At 41.2% G+C, this 24,430-nt stretch overlaps 1 protein-coding gene across 3 annotated transcripts; it reads left to right on the top strand.

Annotated features, from left to right (window-relative positions):
* The first annotated feature begins 484 nt into the window (after positions 1–484).
* Positions 485–23,044, top strand: trim36 (tripartite motif containing 36). Of its 3 annotated transcripts, none has more exons than XM_060931899.1 (11): positions 485–630; positions 2,438–2,678; positions 3,587–3,649; positions 8,555–8,904; positions 10,398–10,544; positions 11,047–11,142; positions 11,950–12,203; positions 12,591–12,712; positions 16,989–17,285; positions 19,444–19,741; positions 20,785–23,044. In XM_060931899.1, exons 1-11 carry the CDS (start codon positions 598–600, stop codon positions 21,134–21,136), a joined length of 2,253 nt encoding a protein of 750 aa, XP_060787882.1. In that variant the 5' UTR covers positions 485–597; the 3' UTR covers positions 21,137–23,044. The 3 variants fall into 3 exon arrangements, with proteins under 3 accessions (XP_060787882.1, XP_060787883.1, XP_060787884.1); XM_060931900.1 differs by having other exon boundaries at positions 3,587–3,616; XM_060931901.1 differs by lacking the exon at positions 3,587–3,649.
* The last annotated feature ends 1,386 nt before the right edge of the window (positions 23,045–24,430 follow it).

Consider the following 24,430-nt stretch of genomic DNA (forward strand, 5'->3'; position numbering starts at 1 on the left):
GCGGGGGCGCCAGCAGGGGGTTTCGCCCGGGGAGTAAATCACTCTAGGATCGCCACTGTCTCTGTGTCAGCCCTGTGATGACCTGGCGACTTGTCCAGGGTGTACCCCGCCTTTCGCCCGTAGTCAGCTGGGATAGGCTCCAGCTTGCCTGCGACCCTGTAGAACAGGATAAAGCGGCTAGAGATAATGAGATGAGATGATGAGATAATTGGGGGGGAAAGGATAAAAAAAAAAATCAGTCTGTTTGTAATCCTGACTGAAATTAGTGCACGTTTGTGTTTCAGTGAATGCAAGAGTCTTATATGTCCTTCAAAATATTTGTGAATCGTTCTGAACATTACACAAGCAGTCGCGTGATTATCTGTCTTACTTATCCACGCCCCCTAATTTTCATACTCGGGAGCTGCCCGGATGGTTGCTAAGGCGACTCACGGTAGCCCCGCCCTGATCTCCGGCTTTCTCCACTCCTTCCCATAAAGTAACGGCCGTGCGCGCGCGTGCATGTGCTGATTCACGGTAGTGCTGTGTGCGCGGCTCGGCCGAGTTCCTGTTCTTCAGCTCAGCGGGCAGCACTTCTGAGCACTCCAGCCTTTTAGAATGTCTGCGGTACCGAGGCGCAGCTCTATGGGGGTAAGTGATGTAGGAAAGCGGTTTGAGTGAATGTGGCAAATGTCTTCGGCGCCCATTAGTCGGCCGGCTGATAGCAGAGCTGTGTATTGTTTTGAACTGGGGGGGAAACCAAATCCAACACAACACAACACCTGAATTGAATCAACATGGAAACCTTCTGCGTTACCTGAATTTGCGACAGCAGCGCCTGGGTAAAGTGTGAAAGAGCGAAATGTCAAAATTTCAAGAGGAAAAGCAAGCAGAAATTCAACAATGGCTGGTTCCCTTCCCCTTTATTTCCCCACATGTCCTTTCGTGTGTAAATCAGGCTGGAGTTTGGGGGCAGGGGTTCTCTGGCTCATTCTGAGGGACCTGTGGAGAAAGTACAAAACTTAAAAAAAAAAAAAAAAAAAATCAAGCTTTATACACTTCAAGCTGTGTCTTTCGTGTCTCTTCAAGACTTGTATGCTTACTTTAAGTCTACCACTGTGTTTAAAAAGTCCTAATAGTTTTAAGATGGTATGAATGACAAGTTGAAGAAAAAATGCTCCACCAAGACATCAAACTGGTGTGTGTGTGTGTGTGTTTTGTTTAAGGGTTGTTTTACAATCGGGGTACGCAAGCTAAAAATCACATTTAACACTTATTATTTTCAATATCAAAGGGCTTGACTAAATAAAGTTGGTTGTTTATTGTAGCCCTGTGATAGCTCTATTTACCATGCCAAAAAAATGTGGTGATAACGTTATTTTTGGTGAATGTATGGCAATGTCATATTTAGCAAAATTACTCGTGTCATTTAGAAAAAGTGCCTTTTTTTTTGACCACAGATAGCTCCAAAAGGGATGCACTTCAATCATTCTTTATACCATAAAACAAATATTTGGTTCCATATCATTGGAAACATAGTTAAGTTTTAATGTTGAATGCCAGTAAGTTTTCAGACTATTTTGATCAAATTAGTATGCAATTGTGTCAAAAAAAAGTCCTCTCCGAGACAACTAATTTTTCAATATAAAATCTCATATCATCTGTAGCCGCTTTATCCTGTTCTACAGGGTCGCAGGCAAGCCGGATCCTATCCCAGCTGACTACGGGTGAAAGGCGGGGTACACCCTGGACAAGTCGCCAGGTCATCACAGGGCTGACACATAGACACAGACAACCATTCACACTCACATTCACACCTACGCTCAATTTAGAGTCACCAGTTAACCTAACCTGCATGTCTTTGGACTGTGGGGGAAACCGGAGCACCCGGAGGAAACCCACGGGGAGAACATGCAAACTCCGCACAGAAAGGCCCTCGCCGGCCATGGGGCTCGAACCCGGACCTTCTTGCTGTGAGGCGACAGCGCTAACCACTACACCACCGTGCCGCCCTCTCAATATAAAATAACATATCTAAAATGATTTTCATCCTAAAATGTGGTCAAGATATTGGGACATAAATATTAGAGACAACTAACACAAAGCTTACAGCCTTATATTTAAAAGCACTATGGAAGTAGTGGATTCTGAATTGTCAAAAAAAAAAATGTCCTCTCTGAGAATCACTTCATTTGTTTCTCCCAGCCCTGCTTAAAGCTACACTTAATCTTAATCTTGTTATAATACAAACTATTACACATGCCTATGTTCATATGTGTATTAATTTCTAAAAGTGCAGATTTGATAGTTTTTTTTTTTTTTATTTGAATTTTGGACCCCTGTGACACAAACTTTGTACCCTGACTGTAAAACAACCCTTAAAGAAATAAACATGCTGTTCCTGTTCATCCAGAGTCACAGAAGCCTGGTTTCTTTCCTTTGTCTGCATGTTTTCTAGGTCCCTATAAAGAACATAGAGCGTGAGCTGATCTGCCCAATTTGCAAGGAACTGTTCACCCACCCGCTTATCCTGCCTTGCCAGCACAGTGTTTGTCACAAATGTGTCAAAGAGCTGCTCATGCTAAACCAGGACGAGTCGTTCAGCACGGATGGTGGGTCTGAGTGCTCGAACCCTGGAAGCCCTCGGTCCAGAGTTCCCTCTCCCAGTATGGAGAGGCTGGACAAGCTGGTCCGATCAGGTGCGTCTCAGCTTTGAGTCTCCACATGTGTATACATACACACACACACACACACACATGCACACACCTACCTGCCACCTGATGTGAAATGTTTTTTTGGGAGACATGTTTTTCAGTCCTTTAGTTTCTATGCAACAGAAAATGGGAAGGCTGTTAATTTTTTTTTTTCTTTTTTCCTGTCCTCTGGGTGCTTAGTTCTTAGATGTGAAGTCTGGGGTGAGGAGACAGAAAGCACAAGAAGGAAATTACATTGGCTAAGGCAAATATTTAGCTTTCTAATTCCTTGTTCTTGTCAACACATGCCTGAGCCAACCTAGATCTATTAACGTGAAATATTTAGCATGACTGCAGTGCTGAAAGCCTACTCCATATATTCCTATGCTTACATTTTAGTTCATTTTTCACTTACTATAGATCACTTCTTTACCTTCAGAAGACATGATTTGGTTGTCTGTTGCCGAGGGTTTAAATGGCATATTGAGTCAACTATAGGAATGTTGTGTGGACCCCCAGTAGAGAGGAGGAATTGACTGAGGTTTTCTAGTTCTACTTCTTACAAAGAGTTGTCATGGTGAAGCAGTCTGGCATGAAGAGGATGAAATCATATTGAACAAACCTTGGGACAATAACCTCCAGGCTTCTTCTATGTCATCCAGCATTTGCTTAAGCAAATTATTCAGCTTTATTTTTGCCTGCCAGTGAATGATGTGCATCAAGCTCCTGTGAATTAACACACGTGTTCCTGTTGTCCTCATCTGCAGTGTCAGCTTTGCACCGAAATGTGTTCCATGTAATATGATTTCATGTTTGTGCAGTCCTGGCCTGTAAGCCAGGTCTCATGCTACATTTGTTCACATTTGTTCAATGTTAGTCTTATTTTATTTCACTTCTCTGTTTGTTGCTTGCAGCCTCACTCAGAAGGTCATTTGGAGGGAGAGGTAGATGTGGGTTACATAATTTGAATAGCTGTAGTGAGTACAGTGCTTGTAGTACCCCTGTGATCGCGCACTACATCTCTGTAGATTGAAACAATTCCTTGTGCGAGACGGTGTAATGGAATAACGGAAATTGTGACGTTTCGTGACTCTTTAAAAGTCTACTGAGCATATTCACTGGATAACATGGTGAAGCACTGAAGCCATACGTTTACAAATTCTTTTATGAAAAAAAATCAACCAGAATTGAGCAAGAGAACAGTCCAGAGAGCTGGGATGTTGCTGTGGAGGTGTGATGGACTGGAATGTGTGGGCCACCGTGCAGTGTTCCCCTGCTGTGAGAGACACGCACATTTCTAAATACCAGTTCCCAGTAGTGACCTACTTTATATTCACTGTGAATTTCAGTAATGAGGTACGATGTCTCTTAATAGGGTTTTTTTGTGTGTTTTTAAGAGGGTTTAAAATTTTTTTTTTTTTTTTAATTTTCTGGTCCTGAATGTAACTCTGACCCCTTCCACTCAGAGCAGAGTTTCTTGGAAACCTTGTTCCTTACAAGGAATAAGCAGGTTCACCTAAAGGATGCCCCTCCTGCCTGTTTTAATAGGTGGAGTTAATGAATTGATATTTCATAAACCACTAGGAGAGTAGGGAATTCTCTATTAATGTGGAGTAATCAAGTATCAATTTCCACTGCAATTAAGCCTTCCTGTCAGTGCTGGCATATGCATGTTTGTTTGAAAGACGTAGTATGGAGAATTGATTAACAGAAATATTAAACCCATGGCAAAAAAGTGTCGCTTCAATATTTCACTGTCATTAAAATGCAAACTTGTTTGTTTTAAACTAATGAACTCTACAGTGGTGCTTGAAAGTTTGTGAACCCTTCAGAATTTTCTATATTTCTGCATAAATATGACCTAAAACATCAGATTTTCACACAAGTCCTAAAAATAGACCCCAGTTAAACAAATGAGACAAAAATATTATTCTCGGTTGTTTATTTATTGAGGAAAACGATCCAGTATTACATATGTGAGTGGCAAAAGTATGTGAACCTTTGCTTTCAGTATCTGGTGTGACCCCCTTGTGCAGCAATAACTGCAACTAAACATTTCCGGTAACTGTTGATCAGTCCTGCACACCGGCTTGGAGGAATTTTAGCCCATTCCTCCGTACAGAACAGCTTCAACTCTGGGATGTTGGTGGGTTTCCTCACATGAACTGCTCGCTTCAGGTCCTTCCACAACATTTCGATTGGATTAAGGTCAGGACTTTGACTTGGCCATTCCAAAACATTAACTTTATTCTTAAATCGTTCTGCCAAAGAATGGTTAATGTGCTCATGTCTTGCTGCATGATCCACCTTCTCTTGAGATTCAGTTCATGGACAGATGTCCTGACATTTTCCTTTAGAATTTGCTGGTATAATTCAGAGTTCATTGTTCCATCAGTGATGGCAATCTGTCCTGGCCCAGACGCAGCAAAGCAGGCCCAAACCATGATACTACCACCACCATGTTTCACAGATGGGATAAGGTTCTTATGCTGGAATGCAGTGTTTTCCTTTCTCCAAACATGATGCTTCTCATTTAAACCAAAAAGTTCTATTTTGGTCTCATTCATCCACCAAACCTTTTTCCAATAGCCTTCTGGCTTGTCCACGTGATCTTTAGCAAACTGCAGATGAGCAGCAATGTTCTTTTTGGAGAGCAGTGGCTTTCTCCTTGCAACCCTGCCATGCACACCATTGTTCAGTGTTCTCCTGATGGTGGACTCATGAACATTAACATTAGCCAATATGAGCGAGGCCTTCAGTTGCTTAGAAGTTACCCTGGGGTCCTTTGTGACCTCGCCGACTATTACACGCCTTGCTCTTGGAGTGACCTTTGTTGGTCAACCACTCCTGGGGAGGGTAACAATGGTCTTGAATTTCCTCCATTTGTACACAGTCTGACTGTGGATTGGTGGAGTCCAAACTCTTTTTAGAGATGGTTTTGTAACCTTTTCCAGACTGATGAACATCAACGCTTTTTTTGAGGTCCTCAGAAATCTCCTTTGTTCGTGCCATGATACACTTCCACAAACATGTGTTGTGAAGATCAGACTTTGATAGATCCCTGTTCTTTAAATAAAACAGGGTGCCCACTCACACCTGATTGTCATCCCATTGATTGAAAACACCTGACTCTAATTTCACCTTCAAATTAACTGCTAATCCTCGAGGTTCACATACTTTTGCCACTCACAGATATGTAATATTGATCATTTTCCTCAATAAATAAATGACCAAGTATAATATTTTTGTTTCGTTTATTTAACTGGGTTCTCTTTATCTACTTTTAGGACTTGTGTGAAAATCTGATGTTTTAGGTCATATTTATGCAGAAATATAGAAAATTCTAAAGGGTTCACAAACTTTCAAGCACCACTGTATCTGATCCTGTATGTTCATAATCTTACAGCCACTGAATATTTCCGTTATATTTAATTAAACTTGTCAAATTACAGCAGTTGTGTAATGGAGCGCAGGTGAGGTTTTGCCACTTCTGGTGTAAAACTGGAAAACATGAACCTCAGGTTTGCCTGATCTGTATCCAGTGTCGTTTAAGACTTGTACTGAACATTACTGGAGAGGTCTTATTCTGCATGCTTCATATGTTTGCCCACATGAGGGTAGTAATGCCCACTCTCCAGATGTTTTTAGGCCTGATGCACACACCTAACTTGGAGAAAACAGCAGAGCTACTGTCTGCCAGATACAGTGTCATTTTCACAATGACCTCTTGTGGACGTGGCATAATGAATGGCTTAATAGTGAGTTCAGCTCTGAATACTGGTGCATCAAATGGTTAATGGGTATTTGAATGTCTGTGCACATCGCTCACTTCAACAGAAAGTGATCAGGTCCGATGGTTTATCTGGTTCGCTAGGCCACCTTGGCTCCATTGGAGTGCTGTGGTCACATGGTTTGAAATGGTTAAGCAAATGCCTACACGCCTCGTGTTTGTATGGATTCTGTTCATGAACTACGAAGTCTGAGATATAGCTCAAAGTGGTACATTTATTGCACATCTTATGGCTGCAATAATTCAACTGATGGACTATCATCTCATTCTTTTCTGAGCGGTAAGAGTTAAATTTACAAATGAATTCGCATTTTGGTTGTTGTGTGTGCTGTAGCACTGAAACCTTCGTCTTTCTTTGCCAGTTAAATTTGTGTTTTAAATTTGGATTACAATAATGAAAAGGGACTTTAAAAAAAATTAAGCTGTGTAACTCGACAAGTGTGTTCGGCACATTATAGCGAGGAGGCTTTTATTAATACCGACCACTATTTTTGGATTTGTTCACCCATTTCAGATCATGTGATCTTCAGTCTGAGGAAAATCTGTTGCCATTTCTCACAGCCTACAGATGGCACTAAAATTACTAATGGCTCCTTTAAAACGCAGCAGCTAGTCAGAATGAATATTTTGTTGGAAGTGTTAATTTATTGAAACGTACGTTGTTAATTTTCAGTGTTCTTTGTACGTTGATTTCATTAATAGCATCTGTTCTAGCTATTCACTCAGTGCACCACTCAGTCCGAGCTTAACCTTTTTAATATCGTATGTAATTTTAGTTGGTAAACTTTGTGTGTCTCAATGCAAGCCTTGGGCAAACTTGCTTATATTCAGTGTTACGCCAGTCAGTAAATATGCTCAGTGTTTCAAAGCGTTATACTTTTCTGCCCATTTCGGATGTTAACAGTACACCTAAGTTTGCATCTGAGAGTGCAACCCACTGCAAAATCAGCGATGTTAAAATGAGAACCTTCTATCAAATTGTCCTTTAAAGGAACAGCGGCAGGCCTGAAGGCAGATAATGCATCGAATGAATCACTTCAGTTTAAGAACAGTACCCTAATCTTGAATGAGAGGGTGCTTGCTGTTGATTTGTGGATTTTGTAGGGTCAAGCACCTCTATGCTCTGCCAGAATGGCCTTATGACTTACTGGTCTGAGCGTTTTTATTTTCTTTCCCCTCCTCCGCACTGAGTGTCATTGCGGCAGCAGCAGCTGGCCCCAGCAAGCCGCGCTGCAGATGCTGCTTGCTCCTCCCCTCCCCGAGCAGCACAGCGCAACCACGGCCTAAGTACATGCTTCTTCTAACTCGCCCTAACTCCTTGCCTATTTCCCTCATTTTGTTCAGCTCCCATCCAAAAAGATCCCCATAGTCATTCCGTCTCCATCTCTCGCCACGTCTGTAACAATCAAGCCGTTATGAGTCCGTTACATCTCCGTACATCTCTATGCATGTTTGTTACAGAAATGTTTTGCATCCATTGGTCACAATTGTGCCATGTAGTGTGATGTAACTGTCTTGTGTTCATGCAGTGAATCTAAGCGCTTTTTTTTTTTTTTTTAAAGCTGAATTTGTCTGCTTGCTTCTGTCATGGTTGTAGTGAATGTTTGTTTAATTGTGCCATCAGTGACTCTCTTATCTGAGATTTTCCATGTGAAATACTGTACGAAGTTTGTCTGTCTCTGTAAATGTACTGTGTTAATACACTGAACTGGACAACAAACAAGAAAAAGCTTTACCCAAGACCTCTGTAGTTTTCCTATTGTCAAAAGAAACAAAACTTGTGCGTCATACAAGATGTTTGTTTTGGGTTTTTAAAATTTTTGTGATTTGTGTCCATCTGTCTCAACTCCTCTGTTAAGAATTTGGTCTGTAATTTTCTCACATTTTATTTCTTTTATTTGAACTTTTTATTGTCCAGATCATTGTGCACCTTGTGGCTTCTCCCTCTTTGTTGCGTTGTTTGTGATCTTCCTGAAACTCGAGTCGACTGACTTGAGTTTCATCTTTCTGGGTCAGCAGTGCTTTCATGTTGGTGCTTTTCATCAATTTTCATCCACCTGTTTAACTGAAGGAGTAATTTGTGTGAAATCAGGGTCTGCGTCTTCCTCCCCCGGCTGGAGGCGCTCCTCAGTCACCCACCGTGTCACCAGCTTCCCATGCCCAGGTTGTCAGCGTGACATAGAGCTGGGCGAGCGGGGCATCAGCATGCTCTTCCGCAACTTCACACTGGAAAGTATTGTGGAGCGCTACAGGCAGGCGGCCCGTGCAGCTGTCGCCATCATGTGCAACGTGTGCAAGCCGCCTACTGTGCAGGAAGCTACCAAGAGCTGCATGGATTGCAAGGCGAGCTACTGCAATGAGTGCTTCAAGCTGAATCACCCATGGGGGACGCCCAGGGCCCAACACGAGTACGTCGGGCCGACGACTAACTTCAGACCAAAGGTATGATCAGCCAAGCTGCAAAATCCGGTCCTAATTGTCCTGGTTATCATTTGAGGTTTAGTCAAGTCAGACTGCCATTTTTTTGCCATAACACACAATGAACTATAATCAGGCTGTCGGTAACGCTTTTGGTTTTATTTATTTATTTCATTCAAAGTGTTACTGGGGGGGGAACTGACTAATTTGATAAAATGGAGAATTCTGATCAATTATAACTGACTCTTACATTTCCTGTGTGTCTTCTATAGTCAAAAGGATTTTGTTTTAAGTTAAATAAGTTAGTATTTTTATTATAATGGACAAAATGCACTCTCCTTCAATGATGACATGATCCTTTGTCTGTCTGTCCATTCATCCATCAATTACCTATACCGCTTATGCATCAGGATCGTAGGGGAAGCTGGAGCCAGCCCAGCAGACTTCAGGCGAGAGGTGGGGTACATCCTGAGCAGGTCCCCAGTCTCTCACAGGGCTAATGTGGAGATTAACACCTTTTGGGCAATTTAGAGTAGCCAGTTGACATAATCCACATGTTTTTGGACTGCGGGAGGAAGCCGGAGCATCCAGCAGAAACCCATGTAGGCGTGAGGACAACATGCAAACTCTATACAGAAACGCCCCAGTTGGGGGCGTTGTGGCTCAGTTAACTAAGGTGCCATGCCATAAATCCGGGGACCCGGGTTTGATTCCAACCCGGGGTCGTTTCCTGGTCCCTCCCCGTCTCTCTCCGGCTCGTTTCCTGTCTTTGCACTGTCCTCTCCAATGAAGGTGGAAAAAAGCCCAAAAAAAATCTAAAAAAAAAAAGACCCCAGTTGGCTGTGAGATTCATACCCTGAAGCAGTAGTGCTAACCACTGTGTTGTCGACCTCTTGTTCGTCTGAAACTAATTTTAATGCACATTTTAAAAATGCAAATGAGCTAACTTATGACCTGGTGTAGTCAGAATATAACACAAAAAGAAGGAAGATTCATGTCTTACCAACTCCCAGAACACATGCATGACCTGCTTTTTTTTTTTTTTTTTAAAACCTTAAACTTGGAACATAAAGTAGCCTATACTCCAAGAAAATCAAATATCAGACAAGAGAAATTAATACCAAAACCATTCTAACTTGGAGATTTAGTCAAGCTAGTTTTAGGACTGTTTGTCTCTTACTAAACACAACCAAGAGAGAATGAGGTAAGCAGCAAACCCAGTCTCGTACCATCATTGTATTGTTAAATGCTTTCTCAAATGCATGAAGCTATTTGAATTCTTGCCATCAACTAGCATTATTATACAAGATTATCTGGGATAGAATCTGGGTTTCATTGTAACCTCCGAGCTAAATTCTTTTGTGTGTTAGAAATGCTGATGTGTAACAGTTTCACCAGTGCCTCGAAAATGAGCACATCTTTTATGGTTTGATTTCTTGACTGGGATTATTTGTGAGAGAACTCTTCATTGGATTATATTCCCCATCTTGAACGAGTTTCCATCTTCCTGGCTGTAGGTGTTGATGTGTCCTGAGCACGAGATGGAGAAAGTTAACATGTACTGCGAGGTGTGTCGCCGGCCAGTGTGCCACCTCTGCAAACTTGGTGGTTCTCATGCTAACCATAAAGTCACATCCATGAGCAGTGCCTACAAGATCCTCAAGGTATGCAGACTCAAACTGTTCAACAGAAACTATAGGTTCTGAACACGTTTCAAGCATGAGTGTGGTGCTTTTTAAATATAAAAGGTTTATGGTTTCATTGGTTTACCTGGTCATTAAAATTTGAGCAGTGCATATGACCTGCTTAGCAAGAACTCTGGATTATGTTGCTTGTGAATAGAAGAGACCAGGGTAAAAAGTTCATGCATGCACGTCTGTCAGTAAAAACCTCTACTTTTGGCCAGATGTAAATTCCTAAAGAATACAAAACACTTCTGGCTCATTTTGTTTCTAGTCTAAGTTGTGTAACCTTAGATTAGAACAAGCAGATCCAGGCTATGCATTTTTAATGCAGTCAATTGTGCCTAATGTTAAAGCCAGAGCTCTGTCTGTCTTTTTGTCAATCTGGTATTCGTTGCTCTGAACTGCCTGAGAATTGCTGAGGCAGTTCACTTTTCCATTACATGCATTCATAGCCTAATAGATTTTATTGTTCCGCCAACAGGATAAGCTATCAAAAAGTATCCATTACTTAATTAGCAAAGAGGAGCAAGTGAGGACTCAGATTTCTGAACTTGAGGTCTTGATTCAGCAGACTGAGGTAAGGAGTTTGTGGAAACATTTGAGAGCCTTTTGGTGTAACTTCAGTGCTCACTGCAAGACAGGATCAGCTTTCTTTGTCAAGTATAATTCATGAGCATATTATACAAATTTGATGGTCAAGCTATGGAATCTTGGTGTTGGGTTTTTATTTTTTTATTTGATGTGTCGAGGGAATTGTAGTAGTTTATTACAAAATCCCATTAAATATAAGATAATGAGCTGTAATAGTAGTTTAGAAAAGCAAAATAAAGACTAAACTTTTGTAAATTATAAATTTAATTTGGCTTAAGGAAAGCAATGTCTCAGCCAAGGTTTTAATTATTAAAATAATGTTTTGGTTCTTAGGGATGAGAACATGGTCCACACATCTGTTCTTTGCCAACTCCAGTAAACCTGGACCAGTGTCTTGTGATTTTATTTATTTAGCTATTTTATTTTAATTTTTTTTAATTGCTCTGTTTAGGCATGCTGACAGTTTAAAAACTGTCTAGTGGTCCGTGAGGAATGGTTCTGGATATGCTGCTGTAGTATACTGGTGCGCTTATCTAATGCTGAGCATTAGTGATGAACCTAAATTTGCCTGAAACAGTGGATTTTGTTTTTAGCTAGGCTTGACCATGATTAATGTCTTTCTATGCAAGCTGAGTAGCTCCTAAGTGTTTCCTTTCTTAAGCACATTTATTAACTGATGGGGGAAGGATGGAAATCAGATCATTACTGGGTATTGGCAAATCATTCTAGCTCTTATCAGTATATCGAAAAAATGGACTAGTGCTTTCGGTAATGACTGTTTGTATCAATGTAGGAAAATGGACAGCTTGCAGAGAGACAGGCGCATGAGCACTTTGAGCGTCTGTTTGAGACCCTGCAGGAAAGGAAGAATGAATTGTTGCGGTCCATCGAGCTGTCCAGGAACCGGCGTGTGGACAAGCTCAAGAGCCAGGTGGAGGAGTACCAGGGCATGCTGGAGAACAGTGGTTTAGTGGGTTATGCACAGGAAGTCCTCAAAGAGACTGACCAGTCCTGCTTCGTTCAGACTGCTAAACAGCTCCACATCAGGTTACACCAGTGTCCCCTAATTTCAGTTATTTTCACTGACAGCCTCATGATCTGAGCAGAAGTCATCCATTTTGTTCTTTGAACCACTCAGCAGTTTTAATGAGGATTAAGAGTTAATGTTTATATACTGAGGCAAGCTGCTTATTAGTGACTAGTGTTCTATATTAAGATTCTGGTTGGTGAAAGCTGGCCAAGTGCTTGTGAGCTTTGCAGAATGACCTGCATAGGTGGACATAATTGTGGCAAAATTGTCCTTCAGTCTAAACCTGAAATTGATTTCCACCAGGTAGCTTTGGGAAGTATATCATCTTAACTACTTTTAGATGTAGTGATTAAACATGGCTGCCATAGAACTGTTGCTGCAGCTCACAGTTTTCTTGGGTTTAGGGTTCAGAAAGCCACGGAGTCGCTGAGAACCTTTCAACCTGCTGCTAACCCCTCGTTTGATGAATTTGTTCTGGACACCTCAAAGGAAGAGTCCTTGCTGAAAGACCTTTCCTTTGGTGGAGGTAAGCGATACAATGGCTCGCGTTCATTTGTTTGGGTGGGTGTTGGTGGGTCTGCTACCAGTGGCCCTCTAATTAAATAAGCTGGTTGGAGTCTTAATATATCCTCAGATTTTGGCACAAGGAGGATTGGCAGCTTTTACTGTAATTCCTTTCATAATGGCTCATGTTCTTGTTTTAACATAGTTTATGAAATGTGTGTGTGAGAAATAGAAAACTTGGTGTACAGCTGAGCACAAAAGTGTTTTTAGTACTCTTAATTTGAAATGCTAAACCTGTCCAACCCTTCATTGCATGTTGGTTATTTCAGTTGTTCCCAAAAGTGTTTTTTAATGGTGCAGCAATCAACATTGTGTCTAACTGTGGAATGTCCTCCTATTCCTCTAAATTCCTCTTGTGTATTGGGCAAACTTGGATTTTCTTTCTAGATGAACTGAAACTTGAGGTCCATATCTTTCCCCACTGAGAAACCGAGGGAATGCAAACCTTTGCTCAATTGTATGTAGATAAAGAAAAATACAGGGAGAAATGAGTGCTACAGAGGCAAATATAGATGTTAAAATTGCAAGGTAGTGTAGAAAGTCTGCTGAGGAACTGTTTATTCAGTTGAAGTCTCTCATCAGCTATGCAAAGAGTGCATTTTGTACTGCTCAGCAAAAAAAATGGAGAGGAAAGATGTTTCAAATTTCTTCTAAAGCTGTGGAGAGTTAACTGGTTAAAATTTCTATTTTTTTTTTAAATAGAAAACATTCAATACTGGCATTATTCAGGTAAACCCATGAAGGTTCAGTTACATAATTCCATGCTTACGAAGATGTGGATAAACAAACATGACTAACAATAAGTGGCTTTTCCATCAAGTTGTATACTTCTGAACAATAATGCTAGTATAACTGTACTTGGAGACTGGTGTCATTGAGCAATGGCTGACCTTGTGATCAGTCAGTGAAGCAAAATGGTGTAATTCTAGTTCAGACTGGCCAGATTAGTGTTGTGCATGGTAAAAACCCTGCTTTCGTCACACTGGAAATACTTGGTGATATTTTTTGTTCTATATCTCACACACACATTTGCCCACATTGACATGAAAACCTCTTTCTAGAGATTATTCACAAAGTATTTAGACCCTTAGCTATGGCGTTCCAAATTGTGGTCAGGTGCATCCTATTTCCTTGCGTCTAGAACTCAACTGAAATCCAACTGTTGCAATTTAAATTGATTGGACACAGTTTGGAAAGGCACACACCATGGTTTATGAGGACTCAGAATTTATCTCATTGTCAGGACAAAAACCAAGCCAAGAAGTCCAAGGAACCGTTTGTGGATCTCCATGATCAAATTGGCAAGGCATAGATCAGAGCAAGGATATAAAATTTCTAAGGCTTCGAATCTTCCTGGAACCCCAATGGCTTGAATTTTGAAATGGAAGAAGCGTGGCACAACCTTGAGCCTTCTAAAGTTGGCAGTCTGGTCAAATGGGGCATCCGGGGGAGGGCCTTCATCAGGGAGGTAAGAAAAGTCACTAAAAGAGCTCCAGAAGTCCTGTGCAGAGATGGAAGTACTTGTTGGACAGACCTACCATCTCTCCAGCACTCAGTATGTCAGGCCTTTGTGGCAGAGTGGTAAGATGGAAGCCACTGTTGCATAAAAGGTATATGATCACACAAAGGACTCTGACAACATGGGTGGGTGGGGATTCTTTGGTCCGAGATGAAAATTGAACCCTTTGGGCAAAATGGCAAACTTTGTCTGGCATAAACAAGGCAATGCACATCGCTTGGCTCATAACATCCCTGTGGTGAAATATGGGGGTGGTTCTTGGTGGTAGGGACAGGAAGACTGGTAACAATATGGAGGACTGGAGGAATGCAGCCAAATGCAGGAACATCCTTGAAAACCTCCTATAGAGCACGCACAAACTCTGACTAGGGCGATTAGTTCTCCTTTCAACACAGTGACCTGAAGCATACAGTCAGAACAACTCTGAAGATCCGAGGTGCCCAGCTAAAGTCCAGGTTTATGAATGGGTAAAAATGGCAATTGTTTTCATTCAAAATCAAATTCATACCACACTATACAACAAATAAAGGGGTCTGAATACTTTGTGAATCCAATGTGCATGCATACATGCATGTCACCAATCAGTGATCTAATGCCTATTTAAAAACGGTCTGTCTTACTGAGTATGATGCATGATAATACTAGAACAGTCCATGCTGAAGTTTCACTCTGATCTTGCTTAGAAGCTAATGCTTTTAATGGATAGTGATGGACAAAAAGCGCTGCGTATAGTGAGTGAAATTAATCAAAGGAAAGGGTAGATGAGACGGATGGCATCTGGCCCATCCATTTCAACACGCGATCTCTGACTACAGTGGACTTTAATGTTTTGGAGTGCAATGGAAGCCATAAATGCAGAGTGTGACCCCACCTTCTTGGCCTCTAGCCCTTTTAAATCGGTTTTCTTTGTTCTCTGCCATACTTTGGTGCAGCAGTTTCATGATCAGGAGTGAGGATGAGGTTTCAAGTTTTGGGTTTTGATGCAGCCCCTGTTCTAATCAATAGCTTGTTATTTGGGGAGAAGTGCTTAGGCATGAAGCCCAAAAGGCTTGGCAGGCTTCTTTGGATGTGTGACAGTCTCCTCTGCATCCTTGCACGCTGAGGTTACAGTGCTTCGCTTTTTAGGTAGTCATGCTTTAGATTTCTTCCAAGCTTTAAACCCTGAATTATTTCTTGTATTTGTGTGTGTGGATTTAGCGATTTTGAAAGGTTAACTTGTGGTTCCTAGAAACTTTGCTGAATGCAAGAACAAAATGATGGGGGGAGTCCACATTAGATGACTCTTTATTTACCTTGCATTCTGTTGTGAACCTTTTGAGTTAGTCCTGGCTTGGGAATGGCCCTCTTCTTGTCGTTCACTTTGTCCTTGAGAGTTTGGTGCAGGAGCTGTCTTTTTGGTGTTCAAATGTTGAATTATGTGGGTATGCTGTGTACACTTTACTGTACTGTGCATTCAGAAATGTGCCATGCAGTATATGAACCACTTTGTACTCATGTGTGGACATTCCCCTCAATTCAAACAATTCACTCAAGTTAATTAACTTAAATACATGAAATGGTGTAATGCAGCCTTTTATATATCTAATTGAAAAGATCAGGGGAGTGGTGGCTTGGACTGGCTGCAAATTTTGGATTTGTGCAAGAGGGGTCTGAGGAGCTGCTGGCTGCACTGGTGCAGGTAGTGACCGGTGAGACCGTGGGGTGTAAACACACTTGACTTGGTTGGAAAAAAAGTGAGGAATTTATCACTTGTTCTCAAGATAACACCACCTGAATAGGAATTCAGTAAAGTAAGGGTCCTAGAGACCCTTTGTTGTGCCAGAACCAGGGAGAGACCTTTTGACAGCTTGCCATGTAGACTCAGTAGTTTGTATGTGGTCGCCAGTTTCAGAATTCACAAATTCCACCAAATGGTGGTTGGTTCCATGAATATAGCCTTCCTTACTGAGGCATTCATGTGACCTTCCAACAGTCGGATATAATTTTGGTTCCCGGAAGTATGCATTTCTTGATGATTGGGATTAGTGTGGCAGGTGTTCTATCAGGAACAGTTGTCAGAAATGGTTTCCTTGATCCATGCTCAATACCACCAAAGACCCAGGCTCAGTCTATTTTCTTTTTGCAAATTTTGATTCCTCAATTTCAACTGTGTCCTGGTCCACCAACTGGCTCAGAATCCCCCTCCAAAATAACGACTCACTTCCCTGGAAAAATTGTACTAGTCCACAATAGTCGGCAATCCTGAGTTCCCTTTGAACAAATTGTTCTGAACAATGGTGTATATGCAATAATGTATGTAAGCTTTACAATCTACACAATATCCAGGTGAGAACCAGCAAACCCGCTTCCTTTATGAATGGACACTTTGTGATGACAGGAGTGACTGTGCCATACTAGCTTGTCCTTTGGGTGACTTTTTTTTTTTTGTGTGTGTGGGGGGGTCTTTTGATTAGATGCAAACTTGCCACAAACATCACAAAAGTCCCCCAGTTATCCTCGGTCCCTTAACCATCTGTATAATCCTTCCCGAGTAGAACAAATTCAGAAAATATCGTTGTAAATCAAGGGAGGCTCATGGGCTGCCATCACAGAAATGAGTCACTGAGCAGAGTGTGTACACGTTCCATGTGTTGGAAAAGTAGTTTGGCACAGGTTAAATAGTTCCAGCAGTATGGTAGTGTACAATGCCCAATTATTTTTATCCATTTGTGATCTCTAGTTCCTGATCCTCCCATGATTGACCTGTCTCGGAGTCGAGTGTATAACGAGGGCCTGATTCACTGGAGGCTGCCTGAGGATTCACTGCCTACTGACCACCATGTCCTCGAGTATAGAAAGGTGGCTGCAAAGGATGAGGAGAGGCAGTGGCACCTGACCGAGCGTGTGCATGGCTCCAGCACAGTGGTGTCTGATTTGGAAAGTGATTGCTGCTACGTGTTCAGGGTGCGGAGCTGCCGCAATACCATTCACAGCCCATACAGCCCTGAGGTGTCCTTTCACACACCACCTGTGCCAGGTAAATTCATTTGACCATGGTTAATAATTTTGATTCTTAATGCATGATGGTCAGGACCTAATGGAACTTGCGACTAGTTTGGTTCCAGTTTACATTATGTACGTGTAATGGTGTTTGGCAGATGTTCTTATCCAGAGCAACATACAGCAGACCTGGAATAGCCTGGGGAACAGTGCTCATGGGCACTTCAGCCATTCCTGCTGGCCCAGGGAATCAAACTGGCAACCTTTTGGTCCCAAAGCTGCTTCTCTAACAATTAGGCCATGGCTTCCTCAGCTGTGCATGTGACTACATATCAGTACTTTTAAACATCACCTGTAATTGCACTTTTCCATTGGATGGTGCTGCATGACTTGGCAAATGAACTGCAATCCCACCTAATGTTGATATTTTCGTGATTAATCTAGTTACCCTTCTTCCCCAGGGACCACACAAGATCAGACGTGCAGGTGATGCTTAAAAAATGTGCACTGTCGATTAGTCAAGTGCAATTACGCAATCTCTGAATGAATCAAGGCTCTACTAGCACAAAGATCCTAAGTAGTGTAGTGACTGCCAGTTACACCTTTTTTTTTTTTTTTTTTTTTCCCCCCAAATAAATGTTTCAGGTTTTAATTTATTTATACACTTATTTTACTGCTTTTAATTTGGGTTTACATTTTGCATGCCTTCCTTCCAGGTACATCAGACATCTTGCAGTTAAGCCAAATTGCAAATGGGTTTTTATTCACTTCCTGTCTTTATATAGGGTGGTGCTTACTGTTTTCTCTCTGTAATAGAGATGTAGTAGTGCTGCACACTAGGACTGGGAGATGTAAAGGTATAATGGTGATTAGTTTAATAAATTATGGCATAGCCCCCCTGATATTTGAAGACAGTATCTGTTTATACCTTTTTGATAAGTGGATTTTTGATAGTTTTATAATGCTTGGACTCGTTAATCTTCAGTCTTTATTTTTATTTAAATGGACACAAAAATATTCATTTGTAAGGTTTGTGTAAAGGCAACTCTGTTTCACTTGTAGGTTAGCAAATATCTTTGATGCACAGCATGTATTGTAGAAATGCTTTCCGGTATCATGATGCGGTGTTTCATATTGCACAACCATAATGCCCATGTTGAGCAAGTTCATTTGAAAAGATATATTTTGATCCATTAAATTCTCTACAACATTGACAGCTGCTGGCCCTTTTATTCAGATCCACTCTGAGAAATGTGCTGATTCTGTATCTTGCTCAAATGAATCCTGACTATGGATTCTGGATCGTGGTGTATGAACCAGCTCTTGTGTGTTGCTGACTGAACATGTGGTATGTGGCAGTTGTACTGCTGAGCCATTGCATGTGTAACCTCCTGGGACGCTTTCTATGTATTTTATTAATGCATATATTTGAACATGAGTAAGTAGACAGGTGCCGGTCTTGATTGCAGAATGCTTGTGTACCTCCTTTCGCTCACATCAAATCTACCAGCGTTTGTGTGCTTAAACCAGCAGAGCACATTCAGAGTATGGCCATCTTTCAGCTTTCAGTTGTCGCTCATTGAATGCCTGATGTAAGTGACTTTAAACTGCTGTCAAAATCCAACATGCCAGTCATGCTGCATTTTGATTGATTGTCCATGTGCTAGAGTTCAGTTTGGAATTGTGCACCAGTATGCTATTTAAGCACAGACGTGAATAAAGGTCCATTCCAAATGAGGCATGTGTTAATGAGGTGGATTTTTGGGTCATTGCACCTCTTTGTAATATTTGGTGCCTTGTCTAAAGCATCTGCTCAGTGGTAGGGCTACAATTACAGAGTTCTGAAGTAAGAGTTTGGATTAATCTAGGATGGCTACAAATTGAATTGGGAAGTTAAGGTGAATTGCAGCACAGTACAAGTATCTCCTTTTGTTTATAGCCGGTGCAGGGTTTCCAATACATTTCTATCCACAAATGTAACTCACTGGTAATGTCACTCGGTGTCCCACGGTTAGTTTGGACAGTGGCTCGGTCTTTTTTTATTTGTATAGTGCTTGATATCTGAGAAGTTGCATTGTCACATCCTGTTCCTTCAATAATCCTTTACATTCTGTTGTTGGATGACTAACACTGGTTCTTAATTCAAGCCCTAAAATCAGGTTTTACTTTAAGAAGCTGTGGTTTTGTTCTTCCAGTGTTCAGCTTCCTGTTCAATGAGAAATGTGGCTACAGTGCAGAGCGTCTGCGGTTGAGCAAGCGGAGGGACTCTGTGGAGAGTACAGCTGGAATGGCCTTTCTGTTGGCTGCTGATCGGGTCCAGACTGGAAGTTACATATGCCTTGATTACATCATTGGTGACATGGGCATCTCACATGGCCGTCACTACTGGGCTTTCCATGTGGAGCCAAGTTCTTATATGGTTAAAGTGGGTGTGGCATCAGACTCTAAAATGAGGGAGTGGTTCCACAACCCCCGTGACACCAGCAGCCCAAGGTGAGTGTGTGTGGGGGGACATTTAGTGTTACTTCTGTTAATTAACTGGGAATTTGTGTAAATTTAAGGGAGAATGCAATACTTGACAAAGCTCTTAAATGCTGGTCATTTGTCTGAGATTATGGAACACTTGGATTAATTGATGAAAGAATAGTAATTAAAGGGCCAGCCCTGGTCCTGAGTAGTTCTGACCCTTTTCTCAAGTAGTTAACACTGCATTTCACTTCCCATGATGTTTTCTTGCCATTTCCCCTTGTTGGAATCTGTTTTGACCTTGAGGGCCATTCCATGTCTATCAGCTAATATGAAGGTCATAAGTTGAGCCCTAAGAAGACTGATGTAATGAAGCAACAGAGCATAACTTGCTCTGAAATCCTTGTGATCTGATGCAGTATCTTTTATTCAAAAATGGTGGATGAAGCTATTTTGTGTTCATGGATGAGATTCAAACATGTTTTCATATTTTATTTTGTACAGGGTGGCATATGGTGCAGCAGGTAGCTTTGCCACCTCAAAGCTCCAGAGGCCCCAGTTTGATCCTGAGCTTGAGTTACTGTCTTTGTCAAGTATTTCCATGTTCACACAGGTTTTCTTCCAGATTTTCTGGCTTCCTCCCAACTATTTAAAAAAAAAGAAAAAAAGAAAAGCTACTCTAAATTGCTCCCTACATGTTTTGCCTGTGGTACCCTTGAGGGATTGGTATGTAAAGGATGTTTTTGCTGCCTTGCACCCACTATTCCCAGGACCCTGACCAAGATAAAGCAGTTGGATGAATAAATGGTAATGAAATGTAGAGCCTGAGTTTAGTCAACCCTCATGTCAGAAAAGCCCCATCAGCCAGTCCTGGGTTAAAACTGAGCGAAGAAAGTTAGCTATCTGAGGAGAAGGGTGAAGACTTGGTGTGGGTGTGATTTGAAATGCTATTCATTTTAATTGGTGCATCTGATCTGTTGCTTCAAATAGTTGGAACTAGTCCAAGCCAACTGGTTCCTGTTGAGCAAATCTTATGCTATTCTCTTTTTTTTTTTTTTTTTTTTTTCTAGGTATGACCATGACAGCGGGCATGACAGTGGCAGTGAGGACACGTGCTATGAGGTCTCTCAGCCCTTCACTCTGCTCACAGCAGGCATGGGTAAGCTCTTTATTCCCAAAGTGTCCCACGCTGCAGCCGCAGGAGACCATGGCAGCCGTGTTCTGCCTCTGCCTCAGCGAATCGGCATCTGCCTCGACTATGATGCTGGCCGTGTCTTTTTCTACGATGCTGACTTGATGCGTTGCCTCTACGAGCGTCAGGTGGACTGTTCCGGAACAATGTACCCTGCATTTGGCCTCATGGGGGGTGGAGCCATCCACCTAGAGGAGTCAATCGCAGCCAAGCGCCTCTCTTACATGTGAAATGTGTCCGAGTTGATTTGCTGAACACTATTCTATTGGCTTATTTTGTCCCTGGCTTCTCAAGTCATATGTAGCAATCTTTTGAAAACACTATTTTGGTGCACTATTTTAGTTGAAGAGCCACAAGTAACCTGCAAAACCATTGGTTCAGTGCCTTTTAGGAGGCCAATTAGGCAGGTGTTTGTCAGCACTTATACACATCAGGGGTAGTAAGTCACACACGTGCAGAAGAACACATTACACCTTAACAGTGCAAAGTTTTGCAGATGTCACCTACTTGCTGTTCTTGTGTGAGCAATGTAATGATTCTGATGTTGCAAATGAGTAAGTTAACCAACACTCACTAATACCTGTGCACTAATAACTGGCTTTGAAAACTGTTCTGATTTGTATTAACACTGCTTGGGCAGGCTTTTTTAAATTAAGAAATTATTTAAGAATCAAAGAGCTAATAAATAATTTGCAATGAAATCGAATCTATTCTAAACAGTCTGTCTTAAAACTCCATGAAGGTGCACGCTTGCCGTGGATTGTCACATACGTGTGTAAGGACACCTTGTCGTGATTGTAATTAAATGCAGCATTGAATGAATAGCTTTTGGATTTTGAATGTATTTTTTTGTTTAAATGCAGAGTAGCATTTGAATCACAGCCGTGCTGCTAGGTTTTAACCAGGGTATGAGTACAGACACTGATTCAGAAGGTGATTGGTTTAATATGCACCATCATAGCCAGTGCAAAAATGACAGGAGGGAAACTGATCTGGCCTTAAGTGAAGGATTACAGATTTGCTGCAACATTACTGGCTATAAAGGGACTTAAGTGGAGTAACAGTAAATGGAGTGGGATTGTGATGCGATTCCTCAGGTACTCACCCTTTGGGCTTTCTCGTACCTACCTCTAAGTCCTGAAATAATTGGCACTGGTTTTCTACTGAGTTTGAGGTGGTGGTATAGCATGTGCCTATTCACTAAACCTCAAAGGGTTTGTTTGCTTCTTAACCTGGAACCCTATGCGTTACCAAATCGGAGCATTTTATTCTAACATTAAGTCTTAAGTTGTTGGAACTGCTTTGATTTAACTCCAAACGTTTTTTTTTAATGCATTTTCAAATTAAAATGCTTTTTCTATTGTTTTCCTACTTGGTGTACTTTTATCGTAGCATAAAACCTTTATGAAAGGAACCCTTTTTTTCTTTTTTATTATTAAAGAAAGCATTATCACGTTCTAACAAGTCTTATTTCCTCACCTAATAAATTTTAAATGTGTCCTTAGAATTTGTCAGTAGAAATGGATTTGTTTGTGATAATTAAAATAATGTGAATGGTGGTATTGTCATCACAAAATGGTGAAATAATGGTACGCTCTTCCAGTGGTCACTTTTATTGACACTAATTTTCACATTTCTTTCCACAGTGGATTCAAGGGAGAATCTATGCACATGAGTTTAGTTTCTGGCTTGTGTTGTCACGGAGTGTAATGGTAACCAACAAGAAACCATTTTGTTCCTTGTACACGTTAAACTGTTCGGTCTGTCTTGGGGTGGTGGTGGTTCTGTTTTCACTGATCACTTTTGATGTAAACTTAGTGGTAGAGTATGAGGATACTGCGAGTTGTACTTGCTTCATAAACAGGTCATGATGTCTTTCAGTGGCCATTTTAATTCATCTTAAAGATAGCACTTTATAGCATGTTGAGTCTCATGGTGTGGTGCAGGTGTGTGTGTGTGTGAAGTAGTGTGCAATATAATTTCCTCCACAGTGCGTACTGTACAATGAAAAATGAGCTGTAGTGTGACCTTGCTTGTTGTGATAATGCTTTAATGAAAACGAAAAGGTGTCTTGTATTTATATTGCTTGTTTTCATTTACCATGTCGGGTTTTGATAAAATAAAGGTTGAAATTGGGATTGGTTTCTTCTACTTATTGACTGAGGAAGAGGCAGGTTGCAGCTAACTGTTTCTCATCCACTAAAGGAAACTTCTTGAAACTCTTGTGGTGGATCAATCACTAATTTTAACAGTTGTAAGCTTCTGGTTTATTCTGCTTCACTTGTAAACTGATCTGAATATAAATCTACCCTCTGTGATGGCACTCTACCATTGTAAGGCATCAGCGACACCCTGTGGCTTTCAAAAGAATTACACCCTCAACTAAGATGTTCTAATGCAGATTACCTCACAGGGGCCAAACCACACAATAGTTTCCCTCATTCTAAAGTCCCTGCCTGTGATCTTCCCAGGCAGGCTCTTGTCCCAGTACTAACCAGGCCCTTGAGGTGTATTAGGTGGCACTGATCTCCATTTCAGTGGCCCTTGCCTATTATATAGCTGGGGTTACAGTGGGCAGCTAGTCCTCTGGTAACCGTGAGCGTTTCCCTCATTGCTGCACTGCAATTTAAGTCATCATTCATGATGTCCTTGGAAAATATTGTTGCACACTGCAACATATGAACATGTACATAGTGTCGCTGCGACAATGAGCGGCACTAGCGTTCCGTGTTGCTGTGGAATTCTGTTCTTCAAGTTTCTTTCACACACAGCTTGATTGAATACTTGATTCTGCTTGGTCAATTACAGCCTTCTATGGTCTGTTACGTCTGAATAGCCAAAGCGATGAAATAATTGTCAAATTACAAAGTAGCTGTGCAATAAGCTGGATAATAGAGAGTGAGCCAGCCATTATTGTGAAATAAACCCCTTTGGGGTGACTCAAGATCCTTCCACATCACATACTGCATCATGCTGTCAGGGTGCAATAATAACCAGCTAATTGTACATTATCCCTTCGTTCCACATTGCTGTTGGATTCTGACTTATTTTTCCCACAAGGTGTTTAATTTTTGATAACGGCAGCTCTGGCCCTCGTTCTGGCTGCAGGCCAAATCTCAGGTTTGTATTCATGCACTCTAATAGCCTGTTATCGTTACTATAGTAACCACTTCACAGGGGCTTGGTTGGCAGGTACTAAGACTAAAAATGAGCAGATTACAAATGTTATTTAAAAAAGGCAGGTGTGTTTTATATTTTTATATATATATATATTTATATATATATATATATATATATATATATATATACAGCTTTCTGTAAGATATGGTATGGGGTGTTTTAGTATGTTGTAGCATAACAATCCATCAATAATCTGATTGATAGCTCAATGGGAATAAATAAAACTCGTGTACCTGACTGAGGACAATCCGATTGAACTGGGGGAATCATTTTAATCATCCAGTAAATAAGATCATAGCCATATTAAGTCAAGTCAGTGCTTTTAACACTAGGTATTGTCACAA

This window comes from Neoarius graeffei, chromosome 10 (assembly GCF_027579695.1).
Source record: "Neoarius graeffei isolate fNeoGra1 chromosome 10, fNeoGra1.pri, whole genome shotgun sequence".
NCBI classification, from domain to species: domain Eukaryota; kingdom Metazoa; phylum Chordata; class Actinopteri; order Siluriformes; family Ariidae; genus Neoarius; species Neoarius graeffei.

What these genes read in the sequence shown, in the direction of transcription:
- trim36 (XM_060931899.1), top strand. Translation starts at nt 598, where the DNA reads ATGTCTGCGGTACCGAGGCGCAGCTCTATGGGG. An exon ending in CGACTAACTTCAGACCAAAG is followed by an intron (nt 8,905 to 10,397) that starts GTATGATCAGCC and finishes TCCTGGCTGTAG; the next exon opens with GTGTTGATGTGTCCTGAGCA. An exon ending in TCTTGATTCAGCAGACTGAG is followed by an intron (nt 11,143 to 11,949) that starts GTAAGGAGTTTG and finishes GTATCAATGTAG; the next exon opens with GAAAATGGACAGCTTGCAGA.